Source organism: Lepus europaeus, chromosome 6 (assembly GCF_033115175.1).
Source record: "Lepus europaeus isolate LE1 chromosome 6, mLepTim1.pri, whole genome shotgun sequence".
NCBI lineage: Eukaryota > Metazoa > Chordata > Mammalia > Lagomorpha > Leporidae > Lepus > Lepus europaeus.
In genome coordinates, this window is record NC_084832.1 from 65,719,966 (window position 1) to 65,737,666 (window position 17,701).

Sequence of the window (17,701 nt, forward strand, 5' to 3'; positions counted from 1 at the left end):
TCCCGGCTGCTCCGGCGAAAGGCAGCTGGGGCTGGAGCCCGCGTGTCCTGCGCGCCTCGCTGGCTCAGAGCCTTTGGCGGTGGTGCAGGCCGGCCTGGCCGGGCAGCCTCATGGCAAGGGCCATGAGGGGTGGGCCGCCGTGCAGAGAAGGGACTGCCCACCCTCCAGGTCATTCCAGGGGCTGCACCCGAGGCAGAGCGAAGGTACAGGGAGGCCAGCTGGTGTTGGAGGAATGATCTTCCGGACAGGCACAGACCCAGCCCGGGAACAGGCCGCCTTGTGAGGCCCGGTAAATATGCACCAAGCAGCAGGTTCTCCGTTAATGTATAAGAGGTGTCTGGGGTTCCGTTACAATGCAGTTGCCTGTCTCAACTCCCAAAGGTTAGAAGCCTGTAGGTTGGCCGGCGCCGCGGCTCACTAGGCTAATCCTCCGCCTGCGGCGCCGACACCCTGGGTTCTAGTCCCGGTTGGGGCACCGGTTCTGTCCCGGTTGCTCCTCTTCCAGTCCAGCTCTCTGCTGTGTCCCAGGAGTGCAGTGGAGGATGGCCCAGGTGCTTGCGCCGTGCACCCCATGGGAGACCAGGAGAAGCACCTGGCTCCTGACTTTGGATCGGCACAGCGCGCTGGCCGTGGCGGCCATTTGGGGGTGAACCAACGGAAGAAAGACCTTTGATTTATATATATATAAAAGATTTATTTTATTTATTTGAAAGACAGTTACAGAGAGAGAGGTCTTCCATCCACTGGTTCACTCTCCAGATGGCCGAAACGTCTGAAGCTGCACTGATCCGAAGCCAGGAGCCAGGTGCTTCTTCCAGGTCTCCCACGCAGGTGCAGGGGCCCAAGGACTTGGGCCATCTTCTACTGCTTTCCCAGGCCATAGCAGAGAGCTGGATCAGAAGAGGAGCAGCTGGTACTAGAACCGGTGCCCATATGGGATACCTGCACTTCAGGCCAGGGCTTTAGCCCACTGCACCACAGCGCCAGCCCCGATCATGTATATTCTTGACTCTGCTGGGACTCATGTGGGTGCTCTGTGGACCACACCGTGGGAACCAGTGCAATCACAGATGACACAGCAGCAGAATTTCCACTCGGACAAGGCGGAGAGAAAAGCAAGATTTATTTCAGGCAGAAGCCTCCTGCCGGGGCGGCCTGGGGTGGGGGTTGGAGAGAGGCAGACCCACTGGGTGGGGGTTGGAGAGAGGCAGACCAGCTGGGTGGGGGTTGGAGAGAGGCAGACCCGCTGGACTGTGAGAGCAGCAGCTAACAAGCAGTTAGAAGGCGGGGACAAAGCCCATCAAAGGCCAGATTTGTGATCCTATTTGCCGGATCTGGATTGCTCAAGATAAAATGAAACAGGCATCAGAAGGGTGGGATCTGTTTTCGGGGTAAGCCGAGAACCCTGAAGCGTGGGATGGGCACTTCTGTTTTGCTAAAGGCAGCTTTTGGGGAGACACAGGCAGGAGGATTTGGCACCTTGATCTTGCTGAAGATAGCTTTTGGTGAAGCAAGCATTTTGCACCCTCCTTGGGGGCCTCCTCTTTCCTCATTTTCCAGGGACCAACCTGTCTGTCCCCGGTCTGACTCACGATGCTATGCTGGCAGCATGACCAACCCTGGCATTCTGTTTGTTGTTTCGCGGAGGAAGGTGGTCTCCAGGAACAGATGCAAATATTACACACAACGGAAGAAGCCGCTCCCTTTAAGGCCGCCTCTGCCCTTTCACACCTCCCAGGTGACAGGACCCCTCTCTCCCTCACCCTCACGCCAGCCCTTCCCCTCTCCCAGCATCCAGTCCAAGCTGACCATGTCACAGTGCCAACTGGTAAAACAGCGGTGAGGAAAGGCAGTCTCGGTTCTTGGCTCACGGGAAAGAATTTCCACACAGACAAGCAAGATTTATTTAAGCCAGAAGCCTCCTGCCCGCAACAGCCAGGAGGGGGCTGAAAGAGGGGAGACCCAAGAAACCAGTGAAAGCGGAGTCTTTTTTTTTTAACATTTATTTTATTTATTTTAAAGACACAATTACAGAGAGAGGTCTAGACAGAGAGAGGTCTTCCATCCGCTGATTAATTCCCCAAATGATCTCAACGGCTGGAGCTAAGCCAGTACGAAGCCAGGAGCCAGGCTGCAATGGCTCGGGCTGGGCCAGGCCAGAGCCAGGAGCTTCTCCCATGTCTTCCACATGATAGCAGGGGCTCAAGCTCTTGGGCGATGTTCTGCTACTTTCCCCAGGCCATTAGCAGGGAGCTGGATAGGAAGTGAAACAGCTGGGACACAAACCGGTGCCCACAGGGGATGCCAGCATTGCAGGCAGTGGCTTTACCCGTTACGCCACGGTGCTGGCCCCTGTAATGAGTTTAAATTGAGCCCGTTCGATCCAGAACACTTGGCCTGGAACGCTACACTGCCTGCCACAGAAATAAAGGGCACGTTGAAGGAAATGATGATAGAATTGAGTGAAAGGTGAATTCAGAGAATAAACCTTATTATGCATGCTGAAGAAGTGGCCCGGCTGGTCCAAGTGAGTTCATTCATTGATTGAATAAATACTACTCACTCTCAGCCAGTAAAGGGATAATTTCCTGGTTTCCAATATGTCCCATAAAGACTTGTAGTTCAAGGGAGTAATGAGTCAATGAGCTTATGCTTGAGTTTAATGGTAAAGGAGCCTGTGAGTTAATGAGGGGATTCCCAACTTCTTGACAGAAGCCACAGGGAAGAAGGAGGGGTGGCGTTTAGCCTACTGGTTAAGACACCTGCACCCCATATCAGAGTACCTGTGTTCTATTCCTGGCTCTGGCTCCTGACCCCCGCTTCCAGCTAATGCAGACCCTGTAAGGCAGCAGCAATGGTTCAAGTAGGTAAGGCCCTGCCACCCACCCGGGAGACCTGGATTGAGTTTCCAGCTCCCAGCTTGGGCCCTGGCCCAGCCTGGAGCCATTGCAGGTGTTTGGGGAATGAACCAGTGGATGAGAGCCCTCTCTCTCTCTCTCTCTCTCTCTCTGTGTGTGTGTGTATCTGCCTCTCAAATACATACATTTTACAAAGAAAGCAGTGAAGGGAGGTACAACAGCAGTGGTCTGAGCCCATGGACGTGATGTCCTCATCCGCCATGTTTATTCCCAGTTTTTCCCCAACACTGTGCAGTAGTGTTTGCTTTTCTCTTGTTAGCTTCTGTGTAACCATTCTCACTCTCCTCATACCGTCCCTGGAGAGTCCCCAGTCTGATATCACTCTTCTATCTCTGTCACATTTTCTGTGTTGACCATCTGCTAACCCAGACAACAGGTCCCTATGCTGGGAGAAATCCTTCCAGGTCCCTCACTTCCACATCCACCTGAGTCAAGACATGTGTTCAATTGAAACTTTCACTTTCTTTTTAACTTCTCTCATCATCATCATTTTCCTGAAGATAATTTAAGAAAAAAAGAAACAAGCTGAGCCCTGAACTAGCTCATCCTTTGGAAAATGAAGAATTGAAAATCACTCCCTGACACACGCCAGATGACCCTTGAGGACGTTGTGCTGTGTGGAATAAGCCGATCACAACAAGCAAAAGGTTCCTTACACATATGTATGGTGGTAGCTGACGCTAGCTGGGGCTAAGACGTCTGCTTGGGACTCAACGAGAACAACTGTGGCCTCACCACAGGCCCTGCACCCCTTTACAACCTATGGCTGGGATGTGAGAGCAAGCATAGCAAGAGAGAGAGAGAGAGAGAGAGAGCACCAAAGAATGCTGTGTCATCATTCATGACCAAGCATCACAAAGTCGTTCACTGGCATCACCCAGCAATGGGTGTGTGTGTGTGTGTGTGTGTGAGTTGTGGCAATTGCTGGCTTCCATAATAGAAGTATTACCACCAGGGCTGCATGCCAGATGTGAGCATGATGCTAGGAGAAGGTACACACTGCCTGGCTAGCCTCTGGAGAGGGCCCCAGCACCTGGCTGGCTCAGCTGCACCCCATTGACTGAAACAGATGTCTGCCTGGGTGCAAGGGGAGGAGCTGACTCCGCCTCCCCATAGAGGGGTTGGGGTGGTCCCAGCACAGGAAGAGCATGGGGATTTGTGGGCTGCCTTTGGAAAATCCCATCTGCCACAGTCACCAAGGACAAAGATCTGAGAGAATTCAGAGGAAGAGGAAATGTAGAGGAAAGTCCCCCCAAAATGAGCAGAGCGAGACAAAGTCCTTCTCTTCATGGAGGAAGGAGATGCTGGGAGGGGGCAAGACCAAGGCGTGTTCTGGGAGAAAAAGTGTGACGAGGAGGGGCAAAGGAGCGGAGAGCAGACACGGAGACAGTCTGAGCAAAGAGCTCCTCCCCACAGCATCCCTGGACTCGCTGGCCACTCCTCCTTGAGTTCATCCAGGAGTTGCTCCTCCTGTGCCAGACACTGTTCTAAGTGCTGGGACCCAGGCACTGAAGAGAACAGGAATCCCTGGGGTATTTGCCAGGGCTGCCAAAACAAAGCACACAGACTGGGACCTTCCACAGCGGCGGTTCACGGTCTCACAGCTCTGCAGGCTGCAGGTCCCAGATCAAGGCGTCGGCAAGGTTCCTTTCTTTGGAAGATTTATCCTTGTCTCGAGAATGGCTTCCTTCCCCATGTTCCCACCTGGTCTCTGCTGTCTATGTCCTAAATTCCTCCTCTTTTTTAGAGATTGATTGATTTGAAAAACAGAGTGACAGGGAGAGAAAGAGCAAGAGCAAGAGAGAGGCTGGTGCCGCAGCTCAGTAGGCTAATCCTCCACCTTGCGGCGCCGGCACACCGAGTTCTAGTCCCGGTCAGGACACTAGATTCTGTCCCGGTTGCCCCTCTTCCAGGCCAGCTCTCTGCTATGGCCCGGGAGTGCAGTGGAGGACTTGGGCCCTGCACCCGCAAGGGAGACCAGGAGAAGCACCTGGCTCCTGGCTTTGGATCAGCGCGATGCGCCGGCTGCAGTGCGCTGGCCGCGGCGGCCATTGGAAGGTGAACCAACGGCAAAGGAAGACCTTTCTCTCTCTCTCTCTCTCTCTCTCGACAGGCAGAGTGGACAGAGAGAGAGAGAGATCTTTCATTCTCCAAATGGCCACAATAGTCAGGTCTGGGCCAGGAACAAAGAACTGTATTTGGTTCTGCCACGTGAATGGCAGGGGCCCTAGTACTTGGGCCATCTTCTACTGCTTTCCCAGGCACATTAGCAGGGAACTGGATCAGCAGTGGAGCAGGGGCTGGTGCTGTAGTGTTCCAGGGAACTGGATCAGAAGTGGAGCAGGGGCTGGCGCTGTAGTGTAGCAGGTAAAGCTGCTACCTGCAGAGCCAGAATCCCATATGGGAGCTGGTTAGAGTCCCAGCTGTTCCACTTGCAATCCAGTTCCCTGCTGATGTGTCTGGGAAAGCAACAGAATATGGCCCAAGTGCTTGGGCCTCTGCACCCACATGGAAGACCCAGAAGAAGCTCCTGGCTTCAGATGGGCACAGCTATGGTTATTGTGGCCATCTGGGTAGTGAATCAGCAGATGGAAGACCTCTCTCTCTCTCTCTGCTTCTGCCTCTGCCTCTCTGTAACTCTGCCTTTTGAATAAAAAAATACATTTAAAATTTTTTTCACTGTTTTATCTGTGGTAACCCACAAACTTACTCCAGTGTCCCTTGTTTTAAATTTTTATTTTTATTTGAAACCTATATGGATATAGAAAGAGACAGAGAGAAACAGATCAACAGAGATCTCCCATCTGTTGGTTAATTCCTCAAGTGCCTACAATGTTCTGGCCAAGGCCAGGAGTGCAGAACTTAATCTAGGTCTCCCTGTGGGTGGCAGACACCCAACTCCTTGAGCCACACCTGCTGCCCCCAGGACTCACACCAACAGGAAGCTGAACTCAGAAGCAAACTCAAGTCAAACTCGAACCCAGACCCTCTGATTTGGGATGCAGGCACCCCCAAATGGTGTCCTAACCGCTGTGCAAACACTTGCCCCTTCTTATCTCCTTTTGATGGGACAAGAAGGTTTCCTAGTTTTCTGAAAAAAATATATCACAGATTCATTTATACGTTCCACCCTCTATGCCCAGAAGCAGTCATTTGTCAGTGGAGGTCTGGCTTCTGTTAGTGGGGAATAGATCTAGGGGCCGTATTGTGACCTTGCAGGTCAATCCACTGCCTGCGATGCCACATCTCTTCCTGGTGTCTGTTCGTGTCCTTGCTGCTCTGCTTCCAATCCAGCTCCCTGCTAATGTGCCTGGGGAAGCAGTGGAGGATGGTCCATGTGCTTGGGACCCTGCGCCCAAATGGGAGACCCGCATGAGGCTCCTGGCTTCAGCCTGGCCCAGCCCTGGCTGTTGTAGCCATCTGGGGAGTAAACAAGTGGAGGGAAGATCTCTCTCTCTCTCTCTCTCTCTCTCTCTCTCTGTCTCTCCTTCTCTCTCGGTAACTTTGATTTTTGAAATAAATAAATCTTAAAAAATAAAAAAGATTGGGGCCAGCGCTGTGGCACATAGGGTTAACGCCCTGGCCTGAAGTGCCGGCATCCCATATGGGCGCCAGTTTGAGACCCAGCTGCTCCACTTCCAATCCAGCTCTGCTAAGGCCTGGGAAAGCAGTAGAAGATGGCCCAAGTCCTTGGACCCCTGCAACCGTGTGGGAGACCTGGAAGAAGCTCCTGGCTCCTGGCCTCGGATCGGCAAGCTCCGGCCATTGCAGCCAACTGGGAAGTGAACAAATGGATGGAAGACCTTTCTCTCTCCTTCTCTCTCTCTCTCTCTGCCTCTCCTCTCTCTGTGTAACTCTGACTTTCAAATAAATAAATAAATCTTAAAAAAAAAAAAGACTAACATCTGTCCACAAGGAATGTTTATTGCTTCTGCAAAATTGTTACCACCACTCCATTGCAATCAACAAGCTTCCCTGTGTCTGTTTTTAAATAATGAGTTCATTTTGATATTTTAAATTTACCTTTAATACTATAGTATTTTAGGTAATCTTTTTGATTTTTATAATTGTATTCCTTTTCTTTCACACAGAAATTTTGACTCCAAAAGTTACCAACAATTTTATGATTTGTCATATAATAGCACTGCTAGAAAATAAAACTACTGGGTCACATGTTCAAATATCTTTGTGGTTTTTTTGTCTCTAGAATACAGCCCACTAATTCGGTGCATACAGTCCCTGACTTAAAATGGTACAGCTGATGGATTTTTGCCCTCTTGTTTGAAGTGACAGGCACTCAGTAGAAACTGTGCTTCACCTTCTGAATTTGGGTCTTGCCCAAGGCTCCGTGGGGTCTGAGCCCCTCTCTCCCAGAGGCTGGGCCTCCTGTCTGCACCACAGTCGTGTGGGGAGACACTCAGCTCCACAGTGAGCTGTGCCGCTGAACCCCGGTGTGCCGTAGGTCGGAATATGCAGGGTGTTCTCGGCTTCCGATATTTTCAGTTTGTGGTGGACTTCTCTGGATGTCAGCCACTGTAAGTCAAGGAGCAGCTTAGTGCTTGAATGAAATCCTCCCTCTGTATAGGCGTGGTCTGGGTTTAACGTGTGCTTCTGTTCCTGTTTTTTGTTTCCGATTTTAAGGGGTTTTGCTTTTGCTTTTTAAGAATAGGCGTTGCATTTGCATTATCTAGAAACCAGGACTTACAGAGGAGTCTCATTTCTTTCTCTTGCCCCTCTGGTATTTTGCTCATATATAAGCATTTGTATTGGTTTGGTGTTTTTTCAAGATTTTTTTTTGCATAAATATCAGCAAATGCTTAGATAATATCTTATTTTCTACCTTACACAAAATGGAGTGCTATTCTGTACTTTGTCATTTTTTTTTCCACGTAATACTATATCCTGGGGCTCTCTCCAAATCATCACAAAGGAAACTTTGCTGTACTTTTTTCTGTGTTATAGCGCTGTTAAGTTTATTCAAGTACCGCCCTATTGTTGCAAAACTGGGTTATTTCCAATCTGTGGGGGCTACAAATAATGCTCCACACAGACAGCCTTTATAAGTACCATTCTGTGCTTGCATGGTTGTTCCTGCTGGATAGACCTCTAGGAATGAAATCGCTGGATCAAAAGATAAATGCATCTGTGATTGTGTTAATTACTGATAAATACCTCTCCATGAACATTGTAACATTATGTGTCCCTACCAGCTCTGTGTAACAGGGCATATTTCCTTGTAATTTTGATAATATAGTGTATTGTCAAACTTGCAGATTTTTGTTAATCTGGTAGATGAGATAAACAATGTTTATTTTCCACTGCATTTCTTTTTTCTTTTAAGGCTTATTTATTAGAAAGGTAGAGTGGTAGAGAGATGGAATAGAGAGGGAGAAATCTTTTTTTTTTTTTTTAAGATTTATTTATGAGCTACAGAGAGAGAGAAAAAAGGGAGAGAAATCTTCCATCCACCGGTTCATTCCCCAGTTGGCTGCAATGGCCAGAGCTAAGCCAAGCTGAAGCCAGGAGCCAAGAGTTTAATCCGGGTCTCCTACATGGGTGCAGGAGCCCAAGGACGTGGGCCATCTTCACTGCTTTTCCCAGGCCATTAGCAGGGAGCTGGATTGTAATTGGAGCAGCCAGGACTGAAACCAGTGCCCATATGGGATGTCAGCACCACAGGCAGCAGCTAAACCGCTTTGACACAATACTGGCCCAGAGAAAGAAAATTTCTTTCTCTGCTGGTTCACTCCTCCAAATGCATGCAACAGCCAGGGCTGGTCCACTCCAAAACCAGGAGCCAGGACCTCTGTCCCGGTTTCCCACATGAGTGGCAGCACTTGGGCCACATCATTGGCTGCTTTCCCAGGCCAATCAGCAGGAAACTGGATCCGAAACAGACTGGAACCAGCGCTCCCATGTGGGATGTCAGATACCTATGGTGGCTTTATCTGTGGCACCACAACACTGGTCCCCTTCCTTTGCGTTTGTTTGATTATAGATGTGGTTGAGACTGTTTTTCAGATGCTTAAGAGCCATTTGCATTTGTCCACACCCACAGTTTATTCCCTTTGACCCTTTTCTGTTTGATTTCGGAAACTGCTTATAAAATAGGTACTGAGGATAGAGCTGAGGAACAAAGCCAAGTCTCCACCTTCACGAGCCTCCTTCCAGTGGACAATATTTTGCCGTGGCTGATGTTGCCAGAAATAATTCTCTTTCAATACGAAGGCCATGGGCAGTAACGACTGATTACGTTACCATTGTCTTCAGCTATGTGCAACTTTCCTGTTTGACCCACCCTTCCAGGAAAAGACTATATCCTTAATGGAATGAATCCATTTCTCCAAACAAGGAAATGTGCACTCTTGCAGTTATTAAAAATCATGGTTCATTCCCAAATGCCCACAGCAGCCAAGGTTGGGCTAAGCTGAAGCCGGGAACCAGAAACTCAATCTGGATCTACCAAGTGAGTGGCGGGGACTGCAGTACTTAAGCCAGCACCGCTGCCTCCAGAACACACATTAGCAGGAAGCTGGAATCAGAAATGAGCTGGAGCCTGAAGCCAGGCACTCAGCAGTGAGATGCGTGGTCCTCAGAAGCATCTTTACTGCTCACCAGACACCTACCCCGCAAGGGCAAACTTGAACTCAGAAGAAGACAATCCATGAGCATGCAACAGGTCAACTGAAACTGACCCAAACAACAGAAAGAAAAAAGGATGAGCAGAGTCTGAGAGACCTGTGGGACGTGACCACCCTGATATACGCACAGAAGTATTCTAAGAGAAGATGAGAAAGATTAAAAGAATATTGGAAAAGTAATGGCCAGAAATGCCTTAATTTTGATGAAAAACTGCATCAAATCTGCATACCCAAGAAACCCAACAAACACCAAGTAGGCTAAATGCAAAGAGACCCACACCAAGACAGATCTTGGCAAGAGGGGTTAGGAGAGGTACAGCAGGTTAAGCTGATCCTGGAGACTGGCATCTCATATAAGGGTGCTGGTGTGATTCCCAGGTGCTCTACTTCTGATCCAGCTCCCAGATAATGAGCCTAGAAAGCATCAGATGATGGCCCAAGTGCCTGTGCGCCTGCAACTCCTGTGAGAGAACTGAATGGAGTTCCTGGCTCCTAGCTTTGGTCTGGCCCAGCCCAGGCTGTTGCAGCCATTTGGGAGTGAACCAAAAAAGGGAGATTCTCTCTCTCTCTCTCTCTCTCTCTCTCTCTCTCTCTCTCTCTCTCTCTCTCTCCCCCACCTCTATCTGCTGCTCTGCCTTCCAAATAAATGTTTTTAATTAATTTTTTTATTAGACAGGCAGAGTTAGACAGAGAGAGACAGAAAGGTCTTCCTTCTGTTGGTTCACCCCTCAAATGGCCGCTACAGCCAGCGCACTGCACCGATCCAAAGCCAAGAGCCAGGGGCTTCCTCCTGGTCTCCCATATGGGTGCAGGGGCCCAAGCACTTGGGCCATCCTCCACTGCCTTCCTGGGCCACAGCAGAGAGCTGGCCTGGAAGAGGGGCAACCGGGACTAGAACCCGGCACCCATATGGGATGCCATCGCCGCAGGCGGAGGAATAACCAAATGAGCCACTGCACTGACCCCAAAGTAAAAATTTTTTTTTTTAAAGGGAAAGGGGCAGGCATTATGGCACAGTGGTTAAGCCACTGCTTGGGATACCTGCCTCCCATATCAGGTTGCATAGACTTGAGTCCCTCCTTGTTTCCAATCTAGCTTCCTGCTAATGTGTGCCTTCGGAAGAGCAAGTGATGGCTCAAGTACTTGGCACTGTCACTCATGTGGTAGACCCAGATGGAATTCCTGGCTCCTAGCTTCAACCTGGCCCAGCCCCGGGCTGTTGCAGGCATTTAGGTAATGAGCCAGAGAGTGGATGTTCTCTGTTTCTCTGTCAGTTTTCCTCAAAACAAACAAATAAAAAAAAAGTCAAAGACAAAGAGAGCAATTCTTTTTTTTTTTTAAATAATTATTTTATTTATTTGAAAGAGTTACAGAGAGAGGTAGAGCCAGAGAGAGGTCTTCCATTCTGCTGGTTCACTCCCCAAATGACCGCAACGGCCAGAGCTGAGCTGATCAGGAGCCAGGAGCTTCTTCCGGGTCTCCCACATGGGTACAGGGGCCCAAGGACTTGGGCCATCTTCTACTGCTTTCCAGGCCATACTAGAGAGCTGAATCAGAAGGGGAGCAGCCAGGACTTGAACCGGTGCCCATATGGGATGCCGGGACTGCAGGCTGGGGCTTTAACCCACTGTGTCACAGCGCCGGCCCCAATGAAAGCGATTCTTTAAAACAGCAAGGGAGGTCACCGGCATGTGACTCCCAGAGGCCCCTCCCAGAGACAGATAGAATCCGAGGTAACAATCCTCTGTGAGTCACCAACAGAGCCACCCCATGGATGAGCTCAAGGATGGAAAATGGCCGAGCGTCTTAAATCTTCCCAGTGTTCTCTTCTTTCCTTAAAGTCTCTTATTTGGGGCCCCATCTTGGCCCTCTCCCTCCTCTAAGGCAGGACTGAGAGGGTACAAGGGGTCTTTGCCAGCGGTGTTGGGGTGAGCCCTGAGACAGCATCACTGCGAATCTGATACAACAATGACTGCCCGCCCTTGGAGGGCCACAGTTGCTCAGTTGGGAAAAGCTAAGCAGTAAGTAACAGTTGGTTCTAGATTATATTACATATAGCTTAAACATAAAGTCATATAGAACACTTCCCTTCAAAAATAAAGTTATGTGAAAAGGAGAGTTACAACGAGAGAGAGACACAGAGAGACACAGAGAGAGAGAGATCTTTTATCCACTGGCTCACTCTCCAAATGGCCACAATGGCTAAGGGTTGGGCCAGACTGAAGCCAGGAGCAAGGAGTTTCTTCCAGATTTCCCAAGCGGGTGCAGGGGCCCAAATACCCCTGCCATCTTCCATTGCTTTTCCCAGGCATGTTAGCAGGGAGCTGGATGGGAAGTGCAGCAGCCGGGACTCTAACTTGCTCTGTATTTCTTTAATGCATATTTTTTATAGCTACATAGATGCACATCTACAGTTTTGTATTATACTTCATATATAAATATGCATCTATGTGTCTGATATGGTACTTTAATCTGTTTCACAAAGATAATTTAGTGGAAACTTGAGGAGAAAAACTTGGTGATTAATTTTTCCAGCGGTCTACCCGGGAGCCTGCCATTCATTTAAACTGGCAGCTTCTCTGTATGGGCCGTGTGCCAGAAATCGTGCTGGACTCTGGGTGTTCCTAGCTGGACAGGAAGGCCACGTACTCAGCCTGAGCTTGGCCAGGGCTTAGGAGAGGCTGCCTGGAGGAGGTAACTCCTTAGCTGATTGAAGGTGAAGTGACACGAGAGCAGGCAGAGCTATCCAGGGAGAGAGACCAAGAGAGAAGGAAGGGAGAACTTGGCAGATCTGAAGGCCTCCAAAGAACCATAGTACAACCTAGAAAATCAAAATTCAGTTCAAAGCAGCTCAAATCAAGAGCGTATTTCTCAGTTCCTTCCCCTGTGCATGGCCTTCTGTTATGATACAGGTAGCAGGAAGACATGGCCACACCCAGTTTGTCAAGCTGACAAGTAACAATAGGGGTAACAAGTAACAATATGGGGACTGGGGAGGGACTTTGCAAAGTTCAGCAGCTCCTGCCAGGGAGGGGATGGACAGGAATTCCAGCACACAACCGGAGGAAAAGGTAGGGACAGGAAACTTCCAGTTGTTTCCAGAGAACTGACCAGAGCTCTTGTTACGAAACAGATCTGGAGTTGAGTGGAGACTAAGTGGGAGAGTAAAGGGAGAGACAAGCAGGAGTCAGGCTGCAGAAGACTTAAGACTCTTTGGCTGTGGTTTCTTAGGAGGTTAGAAAGCTGCTGAGATACAATGGGATGCGGTTTTGGAAACATCCCTGGGGCTACAGTGTAGGGAGTGGATGGAGGAGTGAGATTGATGCCAGAGAGACTGGGTGGCCACTACCAGCATCCTGGCCTGAACTGGCCATGGTCAAAGAGATGCAGTACAGCCATGGTTTTAGAAATGTTAAGGGGCCGGTGCCGTGGCTTAACAGGCTAATCCTCCGCCTTGCGGCGCCGGCACACCGGGTTCTAGTCCCATTTGGGGTGCCGGACTCTATCCCGGTTGCCCCTCTTCCAGGCCAGCTCTCTGCTATGGCCCGGGAAGGCAATGGAGGATGGCCCAAGTGTTTGGGCCCTGCACCCGCAAGGGAGACCAGGAGAAGCACCTGGCTCCTGGCTTCGGATCAGCGAGATGTGCCGTCCGCAGTGGCCATTGGAGGGTGAACCAACGGCAAAAAGGAAGACCTTTCTCTCTGTCTCTCTCTCTCACTATCCACTCTGCCTGTCAAAAAAAAAAAAATGTTAAGGGGCCAGTGCTGTGGTGTAGTGGATAAAGTTGCTGCCTGCAGTGCCGGCATCCCACATGGGCCCCGGTTGGAGTCCTGGCTACCCCACTTCTGATCCAGCTCTCTACTATGGCCAGGGAAAGCAGTGGAAGATGGCCTAAGTGCTTGGACCCCTGTGCCCATTTGGGGGACCCAGAAGAAGCTCTTGGCTCCTGGCTTTGGATTGACCCACCTTAGCCATTGTGGCCATTTGGGGAGTGAACAAGTAGATAGAAGACTTCTCCCTCTCTACCTCTGGCTCTCAAATAAATAATCTTTTATAAAAGATCTTTATTTATTTATTTGAGAGACAGAGTTACAGACAGAGAAGGAGAGACAGGTCCTCCATCCACTGGTTCACTTCCCAAATGGCCGCAATGGCTAGAGCTGAGCTGATCTGAAACCAGGAGCCAGGAGCTTCCTCCAGGTCTCCCATGCAGGTTCAAGGGTCCAAGCGCTTGGACCATCCTCTACTGCTTTCCCAGGCCACAGTGGAGAGCTGGATCGGAAGTGGAGCAGCCAGGACTAAAACCGGTACCTATATGATATGCCAGTGCTTCAGGCCAGGGTGTTAACCCGCTGCACCACAGCACCGGCCCCAATAAATAAATCTTTAAAAACAGAAGAAGTAGAGGAACTGTTAAGGATTTTATTGGTAGGCCTGATGGCCGATGAAGTCTGGTAACAATGAGTAAGAGGTCAAGGATGAACCCTAGTTTTCCAGTTTGGGTGACCTATGGACAGGGTTGCCAGCAGCTGCCACATTGTAGCCGCTGTCTCTTCATAGGCTCCACCTACACACCAGTGGCATGTGTTTCTTTCTCCCCCACTCCCTGCTCTCAAACCTGGAAGGAAAACCACAAGGCAAGCCTGGAACATCTCCTTGAAAGGCTTCATGTTGCTCCGTGCCTGGTGAGGCCCCTAAGCAGGGCCAGATCTTCCAGAAAGCAGAGTGGAAACCAATGCCCCTCCCATGCACACACACTCCTTGTATGGCCACACTAAGGCCTTCCCTGCACTCTAACCACCTCCCCATTCCCAGCCCTTTTTCTCATTCCCCACCTACCTATGCAGGTAACAGAACTGTGAATCGATCTGATATTGACAGCTTAGATAAATGGCAACATTTAGAGGTTGCTCTCTCCCTGTCTCTATCTGTTCTTTTTTCTCTTTCTCTACTGTCTTTCCTCTCTCTCTCTCTCCTCCCTAGCTTTTAATTTATCATGAATGTACCGCAATGAATTACTTGGGTACATGAAATAAGCACGTGCAATTTAAGTCATTCTTATAACCACATACATGCAGTCACCACCCAAGCAAAGTTATAGAATACAACTGACCCCTCAGAATCCACTCTCAGATACTCGCCTCACCACAACCCTTCGCACCCCCCCCCCCCCCGCACTTCCTCCCACACTTAACTACCATCCTGACTGTGGGACTCTCTTCCTTGCTTTTCTTTTTTGTGTCATCACCTTAAATATGTTCCCCTAAGGTAAACAGCAGAGTTCAGCTTTCCTTGTTTTGGAACTTTACCCTTTGGAATTCCTTGCTTCTATTTCCTTCTTTCAACATTGTGTTTCTTTTTCTTTTTTTAAAGATTTATTTATTTAAAAGGGAGAGCTACAGAGAGGAGAGGGAGGGAGGGAGGGAGAGAGAGAGAGAGAGAGAGAGAGAGAGGTTTTCCATCCACTGGTTCACTTCCCAGATGGCCGCAACGGCTGGAGCTGTGCTGATCTGAAGCCAAGAGCCAGGAGCTTCCTTCGGGTCTCCCATGAGAGTGCAGGGGCCCAAGGACTTGGGCCATCTTGCACTGCTTTCCCATGCCATAACAGAGAGCTGGATCAGAAGTGGAGCATCTGGGACTCCAACTGGGGCCCGTATGGGATGCTGGCACACAGGCAGCAGCTATGCCACAGTGCCCGACCGCCTCAACATTGTTTCTAAGATTCACCTATGTGATATGTAGCCATGCTGTCCTTTGCATGAATATACCACATTTAAATAAATAGATTTGGGGCTGACACTGTGGTGTAGTGGTTAAAGCTGCCGCCTGCAGTGCCCGCATCCCAGTGGATGCCAGTTCAAGTCCCAGCTGCTCCACTTCCAATCCAGCTCTCTGCTATGGCCTGGGAAAGCAGTAGAATATGGCCCAAGTCCTTAGGCCCATGAACCCTCGTGGGAGACCCGGAAAAAGCTCTTGGTTCCTGGCTTTGGATCAGCGTAGCTCCAGCTATTGCGGCCAGTTGCAGAGTGAGGCAGCAGATGAAAGATCTCTCTCTCTCTCTCTGCCTCTCCTTTTCTATGTAACTCTGACTTTCAAATAAAATAAATAATTCTGTAAAATAAATAAATAAATAAATAAATTTATTTGAAAGGCAGAGAGACAGAGACAGAGATTTCTTATTTGCTGGTTCACTCTCCAAGGCCTTCAACAGCCAGAGCCAGGCCAGGCCAAAGTCAGGAGCAAAGAACTCCATCTCTGTTTCCCATATGAGTGGCAGGGAACCAACTACTTGAGTGATCCGCTGCTGCCTCCTCGGGTGTTTGTTAGTTGGAATTTGGAACGGAGTGGAGCCAGGACTCGATGCCAGGCTCTTAGATAGGCGGCACCTTAACCACTCTGCCACATGCCAGCATGGTACCACCATTTTTTCCCCATACCATTGGGATGGTCACTGGATTGTTTCCAACGTGAGCTATTACGAACAAAGCTCCGTGACCCTACTTGTGCAAGTGTTGCACAATTCCTAAGTTTCCTGGGTTTGCATCTGGGAGAGGCACGCTCCCGCCTAAGGTGCCTTCACTCTTGGTCCCTGGCACTCACTGTGCCACATCCTCACCAACATTTGGCACTGTCTCTCACCTTTCGACACTTTATTCCCAAAACAGACTCTCCTACAAAAGTAGGCTTCCCCAGGCCAGTGAGGGAAGCACACTCCCTTGCTTCCTGTTTCCCAGGAAGCCGTGACAGGGGACACTCACAGACAAGGCACCCTGCTGGGCACGAGCGACTCCCAAGTGAGGAGGCCAAAACCTGCACAGTCAGTGATTTGACAAATCCTGCGTGGGCTGGGGTGCTTTAGTACTTAAAAGCAAAACAAAGCTCTCTATGACACACTTGCTGGTGTTATCATGTGGCCCCGGTATGCTTTAATTCCCAAGTTTAGAACCTGGGTGGCCGAGTTTGTTTTCAGTAGCCTTGAGCTTGAATGGACTGACCACCCTGTCAGCCCCAAGCCAGGGCGACCTGGCATGTCCCTACCAAAGCTTGTCCCTCACTAACACCCCCAGGGGAGTGGGAGAGCCATGATCAGGTACTGTCCTGGCTTGCAATTCTCATGGGTACTTTCTCTCCCGGTGCCCCACAAGGTTTGACCAGCTGACCTGGACTTGCCCCCGCCCTGCCAGGCCCTGGACTCCATCACAGCCGCCCCACCATCCTGGCTGAGCAGGAAGATGCTCCCCTTCAAGGTGAGCAAATGGATGGGCCTCGCTTGCTTCCGGCCGCTGGCGATCTCCTCGCCCAGTGTCCGTCAGAAGAAGCTGATCCACAAGCTGCAGCAGGAAAAGGCTTTCCGGGAAGAGATGAAACTTTTCCGGGAGAAAATAGAAGACTTCAGGGAACAGATGTGGGGTTTCCGAGGCAAGATCCGGGCTTTCCAGGGCCACATCTTGGGATTTTGGGAAGAGGAGAGACCTTTCTGGGAAGAAGAGAAAACCTTCTGGAAAGAAGAAAAAACGTTCTGGGAAATGGAAAAATCTTTCCGGGAGGAGGAGAAAACCTTCTGGAAAAAGTACCGCACCTTCTGGAAGGAGGATAAGGCTTTCTGGAAAGAGGACAATGCCTTGTGGGAAAGAGACCGGAACCTTCTGGCGGAGGACAAGGCGCTGTGGGAAGAAGAAAAGGCGCTGTGGGTGGAGGAGAGGGCGCTGCTCGAGGAGGAGAAGGCCCTGTGGCAGGATAAGAAGGCCCTGTGGGAGGAGGAGAACGCGCTGTGGGAGGAGGAGAAGGCCTTCTGGGTGGAAGATGGCAGCCACGCGGCCGCGGCGCAGGTGCGGGAATGGGGCCTGCACAACGCCAATGGCGGGCAGCGGTCGCCAGACGTCTCCAGAGGGAGGGCGTAGCCGGGGCAAGACCTGCGGGGCTGTGGTGGCCAGACCCCGCCGGCTGGGATTAGAGTCCAGGGCGATCCCACATGCCAGAGAAAGTATGCACTCGTCTCCTAATAAAGTCCCGAGGAGAGGCTTGGGGCGCCAACTCTTCCAGGAAGGACGCTGTGTTTCCTCTGGGTGCGGAGATTCTCCGGGCTATGGCTGCTGGCCGCGGAGCTGAGGCCCAGGCTGCGTGCAGCAACTCCGCTGAGTG

At 50.4% G+C, this 17,701-nt stretch overlaps 1 protein-coding gene across 1 annotated transcript; it reads left to right on the plus strand.

Moving 5' to 3' along the window:
• The first annotated feature begins 16,791 nt into the window (after positions 1–16,791).
• CCDC70 (coiled-coil domain containing 70) lies at positions 16,792–17,460 on the plus strand. Its single transcript, XM_062195347.1, has one exon. It carries the CDS (start codon positions 16,792–16,794, stop codon positions 17,458–17,460), a length of 669 nt encoding a protein of 222 aa, XP_062051331.1.
• The last annotated feature ends 241 nt before the right edge of the window (positions 17,461–17,701 follow it).

Coding starts and splice junctions, on each gene's coding strand:
- CCDC70 (XM_062195347.1), top strand. CDS start 16,792: ATGCTCCCCTTCAAGGTGAGCAAATGGATGGGCCTCGCTTGCTTCCGG.